At 39.8% G+C, this 12,920-nt stretch overlaps 1 protein-coding gene across 4 annotated transcripts in view; it reads left to right on the plus strand.

Moving 5' to 3' along the window:
• Positions 1-12,920, plus strand: part of cabin1 (calcineurin binding protein 1) — a 487,520-nt gene that overhangs the window by 43,207 nt on the left and 431,393 nt on the right. For 3 of the 4 annotated variants that reach the window (XM_043716137.1, XM_043716140.1, XM_043716138.1), the window contains exons 12-15: positions 3,141-3,219; positions 4,955-4,963; positions 5,629-5,816; positions 12,646-12,795. In XM_043716137.1, coding sequence (XP_043572072.1) covers positions 3,141-3,219; positions 4,955-4,963; positions 5,629-5,816; positions 12,646-12,795 — 426 coding nt within the window. The remainder of the gene's footprint in view (positions 1-3,140; positions 3,220-4,954; positions 4,964-5,628; positions 5,817-12,645; positions 12,796-12,920) is intronic. The other variant, XM_043716139.1, reaches the window with a different exon arrangement.

Genomic DNA, 12,920 nt, shown 5'->3' on the forward strand with positions numbered 1-12,920 from the left:
CCTGCACATATGCTATCCTGCCGCTTATCTTTCCATTTAACTCCATATTCCTTGTCGCTTTCACTTTCCCTTCCCCCCAACTCAGAAGTTTAAAGTCCTACTGACCACCCTATTTATCCTCTTCGCTAGAACATGGGTACCTGATCGGTTCAGGTGGAGACCGTCCCAACGGTACAGACCCCCCCGGTTCCAAAACTGATGCCAATGCCCCATGAAATGGAATCCCTCTTTCCCACACCAATCCCTCAGCCACATGTTTACTTCCCTAATTTTCTTATCCCTATGCCAATTGGCACGTGGCTCGGGCAGTAATCTGGAGATTATGACCCTTGAGGACCTGTACTTCAATTTCCTTCCTAGCGCTTGATAATCCCCAAACAGGTCCTCCACCCTAGCTTTGCCTATGTTGTTAGTCCCAACGTGGACCTCGCTCATTCTTCAGTAATCAGCTTGGACATTGAATGTCAGTAGTTTATGAGATCTTGATGGCAACCACAACTAAGTGATTAGATTAGATTAGATTGCCTACAGTATAGAAACAGGCCCTTCGGCCCAACATCTCCACAATCAGTATTTTGGGTGTTGCCATTGACCAGATATGAGCTGGTCTAGCCAGATTAATACAATGGCTACTAGAGCATGTCAGAGGCTAGGAATCCTGCAACAGTAAACTTACCCCCCATTTTCCGAAAACCTGTCCACCATCTAACAAGACACAAGTTGGGATTATGATGGAATACTTTCACTTGCCTGGGTGATTGTCATCCACTAAGACTCACTCACTTCACCACTGACTCTCAGCAGCAGGAGTGTGAATCTTCTACAAAGTGCAGTGCAGACATTTGCAAAGGTTCCCTTCCAAGCTCATGAACCCAACCATGTATATAGAAAAGGGCAACAGTTATATAAAAACACCACCACTTGCAAGTTCCTCTCCAAGAATCTCCCACGCTGACTTGGAAATATACTGCTGTTTCTTCAGTGTCACAAAGTCAAAATACTTGAACTCCCTCCTTAACAACATGGTGACTGAACGTACATCATATGAATTTTAACAGTTCTAGAAAATAGAAATGAGTCTACGTAGCAGCACCCCGATTCTTTGTCGCTCCTCAATTAATTCTCTTCTCCATTCCTTCATCTGCTACACATACTATTATGTAATACACAAAATATATTGCAGATGCAGCTTAACGATCTGACCAATATTAGATTCCATTGATTGTATACAGGAACGTTAATACAAATACAATTTTAAAAACAATTGTGGAGATCAGCGTTTTTCTTTTGATTTATGTACTGAATTGCTGCAAAGAAAATGAAAGAATTTTATAACTTTATAATTTAACATTTTAATTGGTAAGGACAGATCTTGAAGGGACAAGCAACCTGCACAAATTGTTTAATGTTTTTTGTAAGTGTGAAGTTGTCCCAGTTGCAAATGGTATGTTGGCTTTTGTTTCAAGTGTAATGGAGTATATGTAAAAGGAAATCTTGCAGCAATTGTATGGGGCTGTAGTGAGACCATACTTGGTTTAACAGTTTTAGGTTTATCTTGGAAGTGATATAGCAGTAAATCAGTTTGTGGGTTGAGGTTGTCAATGACGAGTGGATGAGTACAATTGTGTCAATATTCTCTGCAGTTTATAAGAATAAAAAATGATTGTGTTGAAACATACAAGATTCTGAAATAGACTTGATGGAGTAGATACTACAAAGTTCCCGGCTGGGGAATCTAGGACAAACAGACACAAGTAAAATGGAAACATGTTGTGAAACTTGAACGGGTTCAGAAAAGATTTACAAGGATGTTGCCAGGGTTAGAGGATTTGAGCTACAGGGAGAGGCTGAACAGGCTGGGGCTGTTTTCCCTGGAGCATCAGAGGCTGAGGGGTGACCTTATAGAGGTTTACAAAATTATGAGGGGCATGGATCGGGGAGTCCAGAACTAGAGGGCATAGGTTTAGGGTGAGAGGGGAAAGATATAAAAGAGACCTAAGGGGCAACATTTTCACGCAGAGGGTGGTACGTATATGGAATGAGCTGCCAGAGGATGTGGTGGAGGCTGGTACAATTGCAACATTTAAGAGGCATTTGGATGGATATATGAATAGGAAGGGTTTGGAGGGATAAGGGCCGGGTGCTTACAGGTGGGACTAGATTGGGTTGGGATATCTGGTCGGCATGGACAGGTTGGACCCAAGGGTCTGTTTCCATGCTATACATCTCTATGACTCTAAGTCCCACCGACCCTCCGAAGAGTAACCCACCCAGACCTATACCCCTACATTTACCCTGAACACTATGGACAATTTTTAGCATGGCCAATTTACCTGACCTGCACATCTTTGGATTGTAGGAGGAAACTGGAGTACCTGAAGGAAACCCACGCAGACACTGGGAGAATGTGCAAACTCCACACAGACAGTCACCCGAGGCGGGAATCAAACCCAGGTCCCTGGCGCTGTGAGGCAGCAGTGCTAACCACTGTGCCACCCTTGTCCTTGATTTGTCCTTGATTATCTTGCAATTCAATAACCACCTTAAAACCTTTATGTAGGAATATCTCTATTTGGTATCAACTAAGATCCTAAGCTCTAGATTTATGACACCTGCTGAAAAGGAGTAGTTTGAATAATAACATTTGGAAAAGTACTTTGTGTGATGAAACATATTTCTAAGGGTAGTTACCTTCAATCACATTGAATGCACAATTGAAATTGCCTTTTTATTTAAACAGTTGCAAAAATAACTATGGGGCATCATGGTGGCTCAGAGGTTCGATTCTCACCTCAGGCGACTGACTGCGTGAAGTTTGCACAATCTCCACGTATCTGCATGGGTTTCCTTCGGGTGCTCCGATTTCCTCCCACAATTCAAAGATGTGCAGGTCAGGTGAATTGGCCAAGCTAAATTCCCCATAGTGTTAGGTGCATTAGTCAGGGGTAAATATAGGGTAGGGGAATGGGTCTGGGTGGGTTGCTGTTCAGAGGGTCGTCGTGGACTTGTTAAGCGTAATTGCCTGTTTCCATACTGTAGGGAACCTAATCTATTTTAACTATCATTCTTAGTCAGTGCTCAGTTTGAATATTATAGAATATTAATACTCCCTGTATTTCTGAATGTTCTCTTGTTTTCAGGACATGATGGTGATGTGCTTAGTGTGTATGGAACTACAGCTTGATCAGTGGCTTCTGACAAAGTCCAAAAGTACCACAGGTAAGAAGCACTTACTTCAAATGTGCAATTTTCTTTTTGAAGACAAAGAATTAGTTGTTTATAGTTAACTATTGAATTTTATTTGTTTTAATGCCACTTCAAATTATCCTGGTGCTTCTATTCATTGCAATTAATAAAACTACTGTCCAAAATGATCACCTTTTTAACAGATGTGAACCTCTTCAGCACTTAAGTGAAAACTTGACCAATTATCATGACTTTGCCTTCTGCATCGCAAAACAGTCATTTAGCCAGAACTGATGACTGACCAAGTGAAGGTTAAAGTTTGTGGGATATTGCTGTATGAAAATTGGTTGTCACGATTGTCTACATTTGTGACTGCACTTTAGGGGTGAATCCTTGGGATATTCAAAATACATGCCAGGTGCTACAATGATGCTGCATCTTCAGAAGGAGTTCAAGGCAACAGGTTTTTTGGCACTATCAAGGGAACTTTCTAATTAGCGTAGATGTCCGCTTTGCTGTGTTCTCTTTAACTGAGAAGCTGCAGGTTTCTTATGCTTTCTCCGTCCTTATCCCCAAACAAAAAGAAGAATTCTGAAGAAAGATATCACGTGTACTACTGCAGCATATCTTGGAAACTGGCTGGCTGCATCCTTTTTAAGGGGTGTCAACAGATTTGAATCTCCCCTTACGTAATTCAGTGTTAGTCCCTTTGAACATTAAAATGGTAATAACTTTAAGGATCATTCCATTGCATTTTTTAAGAAAATGGCTGCCAATGTTACCAATCTGTAATAAAACAGTGCACCATTTTAAAAAGAAGCGGGTCAATCTGTATGTATAAACTGAAAGTACTTTGTTTTTGAACTCTCTGGTCTGAACCTTTTTTCAGAATTGAACATGAAAAATTAAGGCAATATTTTAAAGGAATTAAAAGATGTTTAGCAGAAAGATTGTGTATATTAAATAGAATGTGAAGGGATCTTGTCAAGATGTTCATGGGTACACGCCAGGAGCAACATTATTCCCATAAGTTAGGGAGTCTAGAACCAGGGCAGCCAGTCCAGAAATTAAACTCACATCTTAATGACGCAAAGTTAGGAAACCCTTCTACCCGCACAGGATATTTGAAGAGCAAAACTGTCTGCTCCAATTTGCAATTGATGGTACATCGGTTTATTTCAAATTTGCAATTGCAGTGCAAAGCCATGAGGCCAGAGATGTTTAAACTTCAAGATTTAAAAAAAATCTACCTTTTTCTTGGCTGATTTGGAGCAGGAATCAGTTGTAAAAGATTGGCCAATTAGGCTGCACCTATCACAAAACGTGAGGATTTAAAGAGACCTTGTGACTGTTAACACGTAATTGGAGCTCTGTTGCCTGGGAGCTTGTGATCTCAGAATCCTATCTCATGACCCCTCTTGGATTCTCGACCCACAGTTTGGGAAGCCCTATAAAATTATCTCCCTGCGTTTTTCATTCTAATTTTCTAGAATTGAATAACACTTCTATATCAATTTACATTAACATATTTAATGATTTACATATCTCTACTCTTAAATTCATTTTTCTCTTCTGCAGCATTTACTTTCTTATCTTCTAAGAATAAGTAGTCTTATTCCTCCTAATATACTTTGCTATATCAAATTCGGTTTGAAACACTGTAGGTCATTTTCATGATCATCTTTTAGTCCTTTAAATTATCAGTTTTATCCCCCTAATTTTGTATCATCTTCAAATTTTGCTATCGTACATAATGATGTGGACTCAGAAACTGCAGGTATGTGATGAACAGCAACGAATTCAGGACTGATCCCTATGGGACAACACTTGTCTGTTTGAGAAATGTCCCTTGTCTCCAATCACTGTATTATGTGTATTAGGCATTTAGCAAACCATCCTGTTCCTAGTTTGTCACGTTTGTTATGAATCTCTGTGTCACCTTATTGACTCACTCCAATCTGACTTGTGCCCCATAACATTAAAATGGTTCTAACTAGGTTGTGTATTCCATTCTATGTCTACTTATCCATTGATTCCAGCGTTGTACTGGGGTGATTTAGCTTCTGTCTTTAACGTGCTGACTTTCATTTATTTTAATTGGAAGCCCCTCCTCAACTGATGTAATGGTCACAAAAAATCTAGTGCAGAATTTTAACTATAAAACTATTAATTTAAATTAATATTTTTATCCCTTTTCTAATTAAACTATTTTTACTGACATCAAAAAATTCATTGTCTGATTGCAGTGTTCTTGTTGAGTGTAACCTATGGGGGGAGATTGTCCAAGTTGTAAAATCCTGTGTGTTATATTTAATTTTGATAAGGAAGTTTGATTCGGAAGGCATTCTTTTGGTGGTACTTGGGAAAACAACTTCTTATTTACATACGTCGAGGGAACCCACCTCCTGTTTGCATTTAATCTGTTTGGTTTCTTTCTTGCAGTTTCCCCTCGAAAGTGTTCTTCCAGCAACACTGCTGCACAGTTAGGGCCTGATTTTCCAGGCAGCCATTATTTAGGAGATCTGATTCAATTGGCCTTCACTTCCTCACAGAGGGATCTGTTTGAGAATGACTGGCTGGTTTTTGTGGTTCAAGTTTACTGGTTGAAAGCCAGATTTATGGCATTGCAGGTTTGTAACTCTGATTTCTCCGCACAATATTTTAAATGATGTAATGGAGACGGGAGCTTTGAGATATAACTAGGTTGTGTATTCCATTCTATGTCTACTTATCCATTGATTCCAGCGTTTTACTGGGGTGATTTAGCTTCTGTCTTTAACGTGCTGACTTTCATTTATTTTAATTGGAAGCCCCTCCTCAACTGATGTAATGGTCACAAAAAATCTAGTGCAGAATTTTAACTATTAAACTATTAATTTAAATTAATATTTTTATCCCTTTTCTAATTAAACTATTTTTACTGACATCAAAAAATTCATTGTCTGATTGCAGTGTTCTTGTTGAGTGTAACCTATGGGGGGAGATTGTCCAAGTTGTAAAATCCTGTGTGTTATATTTAATTTTGATAAGGAAGTTTGATTCGGAAGGCATTCTTTTGGTGGTACTTGGGAAAACAACTTCTTATTTACATACGTCGAGGGAACCCACCTCCTGTTTGCATTTAATCTGTTTGGTTTCTTTCTTGCAGTTTCCCCTCGAAAGTGTTCTTCCAGCAACACTGCTGCACAGTTAGGGCCTGATTTTCCAGGCAGCCATTATTTAGGAGATCTGATTCAATTGGCCTTCACTTCCTCACAGAGGGATCTGTTTGAGAATGACTGGCTGGTTTTTGTGGTTCAAGTTTACTGGTTGAAAGCCAGATTTATGGCATTGCAGGTTTGTATTTGTGCTGATGTTGTATGAATGAGAGTACCAATTCCTAATATTTAAATAATTTGCCAAATATTGTCTACTGTTTCCTATCTGAGGCAGAAATCCATGCTGGCTGTCCTTGATTAATCTGTGTTCTAAATGATCACTAATTTAATCTCAAATTATGAATTCTTAACAATAATGTTAGAGTTTTCAGTTCCCTGTTTGAATTTCTGCTTGCAGATTGAGATGACAAAGCACAATATGCTCTTTGACTATAAAATTTTGTGTTGAATGTTAACGATTGTAATGCTCATTTCTTTGTTTATGCTGCTGTGGGATCAATCTGATCAAGCTTTAGCTTGAATGCCAAGTTCTAACTTGGTATTTATCAACACCTTGTGGTTAGCCAGAATATGTCTAAAATATCAAGATGATGGGTAATTGCTAATCCTGTGGTATGCTGCCCTATCAAGTCATGCAAGGTTGCAAGTTGTGGTGCAAAGGAGAAATTTTGCAATGCAAAATGCCTTTTGCCTTCCAACACAAATTTATGGGCCTGGTAGCCTGAATTGGTAGCCATACTGGGAAATGCAGTACTTTTCTGATTTCTTGCTATCAGAGTTATAATTGTGATCACCCGGCACAGATATTGTACAGACCAGTAGTAGCATAAAACTTATGTTATGGACCAAACCAGACACCTCCAAACATTTTGAGAAAGTAGCCCAGACCCTACATTGGCAAGTAGTTTTATGCTGGTGTAACACAGATATTCCAGGAGGGACGCAATTAATCGAACCACGCAGTTTTAAATAAACACAATTTGCCTACAAGATTACCGAATGAAATGCAAGCGAAAGAGAACAGAATACCGAATAACGTAACCTATCTGAAAATCCAACAAATTATACCAATTTAATGATGCTGTTCCAAATACTTGCAGCAATCCCCATTAACCCCCCATTGGCACAAAAAGTAAAATCAAACACAGGGTTTTAGAGGAGAGAAGTCAGAGAGAGAATACCAGCCTGGTCCTGCTTCCTTGGGTCCAGCAGCTTTTTCCATACTACTGTTAAAAACCAAACCAAACCAGAGGTAAACTGAGCTATGAGAACTGGCCACTCCCCTTTCATTGTACTAGTTTTTTTTAATTTGAAAGCCATCTGCCTGAGGCAGTACCTGTTATCAGACTTTTCGGAGTCTGTGTCTCTTATGAACTCTCTGGGAAAAGAAAAGCCAAGGACAGCATAACCTTGTAAAGTGTCAGCATTGTCGCACCTCCCCCCTTTTTAAAAAAAAAACATCAATATCCAAAGATGGCCTCATTTTTTAAACTCCTTAATCCTAAATTGTTAGTACATTATAACACCCATGTATATTATATTGACAATAATCATGCAAACATGCACCACAACATTTTGTTTCAGTCTGTTTTACTTCTGTCACCGAATTCCTCTGTTTCTCACTCAAGTCTTGATAATATGTTGACGATCTCATTTTCTTGTCCTGCCACTTGCATAATTTTCAAACTGAATGGCTGTAACAACAAGCACCATCTAAACAGTCTGGCATTTTTGTCCTTAAATTTCTCCACAAACTTCAATGGGCTATGATTTGTGTACAGAGGAACCTCGATTATCTGAATATCGGATTATCTGGCAAGATTGCAAGGTCCCGATGCTCGGCTAAACTATTTTATCCGGCATTTGATTATCCGAAACTCGATTAACTATAAGAAATACTCCCTGCCCGTGCCCTTCGGATAATCAAAGTTCCTCTGTATATGATTGTCTCAGATACGTTTCTGGTAACATAAACATTGAAATGTTGTAATGCCTACACAAAGCTCAAAATCTCCTTTTCAACCATTGAATATTTCTGCTGATGACGTGCAGTTTCCTGGAGACATACCCAATAGGTCTTTCTATCTTCTTGTCACCTTCTTGTACGAGCACAGCACCGACGCCCACATCATTTGCATTGATAGCCACCTTAAATGGCTTTGCATAATTAAGTGTGGCTAAGACTGTGTCTTCTATGACCTCGCTGAGAAAAAAGCCAAGGACAACATAACCTTGTTAAAGGAGCAACATTGTCACACTTCCCCCTTTTTTTAAAAAAAACAATCAATATCCAAAGAAAGCTTCATTTTAAAGCCCCTTAATCCTAAATTGTTAGTTTTCAGGCTTTCAAATGCCTTCGGCATTATGCTGTCCACTGAAACTTGCTGTTCTTTAGCAATTCAGTGGGTGGATCAGGTCAGACTGCTAAAATTTGGTACAAATTTTCAATAAAATCCACTCAATCCCAGGAATCATAATACTGTTCCTTTTGCCGATGGTATGGGAAACTCCCCAATTACCTTTGTTTTTGCATCCCTTGGGGCTATTTGTCTGTGTCCAATAACATGGCCCAGGAACGTGACTTGGGCTGTGGCAAATTTACCAAGCCTGTCTTCCCAAGTTGATGGAACAAGCCTGATAAATACTGCAAATGTTCCATCTATGTGTGACGAAAAATCACCAAGTCATTGATATATATATGACACAGTTAGGTAGTCCAATAATGATCTTAATAGGTTAGCCTCTAAAATGTGACTGGCACTTTTTTCATGCCCAATGGCATGACTTTAAGCTGACACAGTCCATTCGGTGATACCTGCCAGTATACTCTGAGCAAGTCCATTTGTCCCACCTTCTCAATACTGTCTTCCAAATGTGGAATCAGACATGCATCAGTCTTTGTAACTGCACTGACACTGTGATTGTCCACACAAGTGTTGAGTACCATCTGGTTTTGCAACCATTACTATGGGTGAGCTCCAGTCACTAACTCACTTCGATTATGTCCTCTTGGAGTATGCATTAAATCTGTTTTGAACGTATGCCAACTTTAGAGGGTTATGCCTTTTGCTTTAAAATCTCATCTTTCTGCTGTAACTCAGTTAAATTTTCTGTGCCAAAGATGTCTGCTTTGTCATCTCTCTGCTCCTGTTCTGTGTCAACCATCTGCTAATTCCACTTCAGCTTTTTTGTCTGTACTCTTTGATCTCTCCTGTTTCAACCAATGACTTTGTGACCCTCGTTACCATATAGTCAGGAAAAATTCCAGAATATGTGTTCTGCAATTATGCAATTGCCAGAATTTCCACTGGCTTTTCAACCACAGTAGGCAACACTCCTATTGGTGAATCAGTGATATCGTTAGCAAGGACAAATTATATTCCTGGAGCTGAGAGTTTGTCCTGTACTCCTATCATGACTTCCCTACTCTTCACTAGGCACTCTAACCTCACTTTACATAATTGAGTGCTTTTTGTCTCGCCATGAATTCCCGTTACTAGTACCTTTTCTGGCAAAAGTCCTTCGGAGATACATATCTCCTCATCTTTAAGCATCATAGATTGAGAGGATCCTGTGTCTCTTAATGTTGTAACCTCTTTACCTGCTACTCCTGGACTATGTGAGTAAACTTTATCTTTGCAGATATATGGCTTAATAAGATCTGGCACTTCCTCCTTAACCAACCTCCTGACCAGCTTGTACATTCTGGTACAGCTTTCTAGCCTCCACTGTACTTTCTGTTACCACTCCAACAAAATTCACCGGCTAATTTTCTGACACTTGGCTGCCCAGTACTTTTCCTAACCCACCAACACTGATTTCATGTGGCCTACTTTATTGCAGTGAAAACACCGGAGCTTTTTAACTTGTCTTTCCCCTTCAAGGGTTTCCTTTTTACCAAGAGGTAAGTTAGTCTTATCTTCACCAAGATCTACATTTCCCGTTCGACACGAGTATTTCTCTTTTCCCCAATTTCTATCCCTCACAGATTGAAATGGATTTTGGAAGCCAAACTTTGCTTTATGGGCAAACTCATAATCATCAGCCATTTCAGCTGCGAATCTTGCCGTTTTAACTCTCTACTCTTCCACATAAATTTTCACTATTTCAGGAAGTGAATTTTTGAACTGCTCCAAAATAACCGTATCTCTGAGAGTCATAGGTTTGCTCTATTTTTAATGCCCTTCTCCTCCTATCAAAATTATTGATCATTTCAAACTCATTGTAGGGTTGACCAGGGTCCCTTTGTAGATTCCTGCAAGGTTGTCTGGAGGCTTCTGGCACATGCTCATATGCACTTAAGATGGCTTTCTTCATCTCCTCATACACCCGAGATACCTCCTCTGATAGTGATGTGAATACCTCACTAGCTCTACCTACAAGTTTTGTTTGGATCAACAAAACCCACATGGTCACTGGCCACCACGTTTGTTTAGCCACATTTTCAAATGAGGTGATCAAGACTTCCACATCCTTCTCATCAAATTTAGGCAATGCTTCTTCGTTAAGGTTAACTTTGGCCTTCATTTCCATCCTTTTAAACTGACTTTCCTGTCTAGTGCCAATTTTTGAAGTTCAGACTCTCTCTCTTTTTCTCTCTCTTCTGCTTTTAATTGCAATTCCTTGTCTTTTGTGTCTAACTCAAGCTGCTTCATTTTCAATTGAATTTTAGCCATCTCTAAAGCTTCTGATAGCTTTTCCAGCAAATTTAGTTGCTGAACTATTGCTGTAATTGCCTCCTTGCGTGAAGAAAGGAGAGATAGCTTCAACCCCAGTTTGTCTGCTAATTCCAGCAACTTGGCATTCATCACCTTTTGCAAAACATCCAAGATCAATTCTTCCACACCCAGAAAACTCCTGGTGACTGAAAGAGCCGTTGCTATCCCAAGCACTGTTTAAACCAACTGAACTCAACGAAAGACTGTAACACCTACCACTCGCTGCCTCTGAGTCTAATCGCAATTTGAAACTACAGAACAAACCCTGGATAAGCCCTCAGTCTGTTGTGGACCAGGCCAGACCGCCTCAAAACATTTCAAGAAGGTAGCCCAGACCCAAACTTTTGCTATTTGTTTTAAGCAGGTGTAACATGTATAGGCAGGTGCAACACGGCTGAGGATCCTGAGATTGTATTCATTAGAGTTTAGAAGGTTGAGGGGAGATCTAATAGAAACTTACAAGATAATGCATGGCTTAGAAAGGGTGGATGTTTGGAGGTTGTTTCTGTTGGATGGGGAGCCTGGGACCCGTGGGCACAGCCTTAAAATTATAAGGGATCAATTTAGAACGGAAATGCGGAGATGTTTCTTCAGCCAGAAAGTGGTGGGCATGTGGAATGCATCGCCATGGAGCATAGTGGAGGCCAGGACGTTGGGTATCTTCAAAGCAGAGATTGATAAATTCTTGATCTTGCAAAGAATTAAGGGCTATGGGGAGAGTGTGGGTAAGTGGAATAGAAACACCCATCAATCATGATTAAATGGTGGAGTGCACTCGATGGGCCGAATGGCCTTGCTTCCACTCCTATGTCTTATGGTCTTATCCCAGGAGGGATGCAGTTGGTCAAACTACGCAGTTTTAAACAAACACAAGTTTATCGAATGAAACACAAGCAAAAGAGAACAGAATAGTGAATAACTTAACCTATCTGAAAATCCAACAAATTAAACTAACTTAATGATGCTGTTCCAATTACTTGGAATAATTCCCATAAACACCCCCTGGCACAAAAGGTAAAATCAAACACACGGTCTTAGAGGAGAGAAGTCAGAGAAAGAGTATCAGCCTGGACCTGCCTCTTTGGGTCCAGCAGCTTTTTCCACACTACTGTTAAAAACCAAACCAAACCAGAGGAAAACTGAGATATGAGAACTGGCCACTCCCCTTTGATTGCAGAAGTTTTTTTTAAATTCGAAAACCTTCTGCCTGAGGCAGTATCTGTTAGCTCTAATCAAATTGGCCACAAAACCCTTCAACCCCAGACTTTTCGGAGTCTGTGCCTTTTACAACCTCTCTGGGGGAAAGAAAAAGCCAAGGACAGCATAACCTTGTTCAAGGAGGAGCATTGTCGCACTTCCTACGATATATCTGAGTGTGTCTAATTGCTATGAACAATTTTAAATTGAGGAGGCATGTGCTATGAAATTGTGCCTCCTCAGAACTGAGTTAAATTTGCAATCGTTATTACGGGAAATGAATGATTAGTTTGAATATGGTCATGAATATGATAGGATAAATTTGCAATGCACTCTTGCACCTTTTCTCCCCAACTACTGTTATGTTTCAATTTTCTTTTTCACAGGGAGATATGGAGCAAGCTCTGGAGAGCTATGACATCTGCACTAGTTTGTTTTGCAGTTCGTTAGGAATTAAAGTGGGCAGCAGGAATAGTGATGGTTTTACTATCAGACTGCCAAATCTACATGTGGATTCTGCCATATCATTGGAGGAGGTACAGACATTTGATTTCTTAAGTGAAACATATTAAGTAATAAAAGCAGAAAACATTTCTTGCTTTCCTTCCCACTTGATGAAGTGATAATATATCTCACTACTTCAATGTACCTGTGCTATCTA

Source organism: Chiloscyllium plagiosum, chromosome 25, assembly GCF_004010195.1.
Source record: "Chiloscyllium plagiosum isolate BGI_BamShark_2017 chromosome 25, ASM401019v2, whole genome shotgun sequence".
NCBI classification, from domain to species: domain Eukaryota; kingdom Metazoa; phylum Chordata; class Chondrichthyes; order Orectolobiformes; family Hemiscylliidae; genus Chiloscyllium; species Chiloscyllium plagiosum.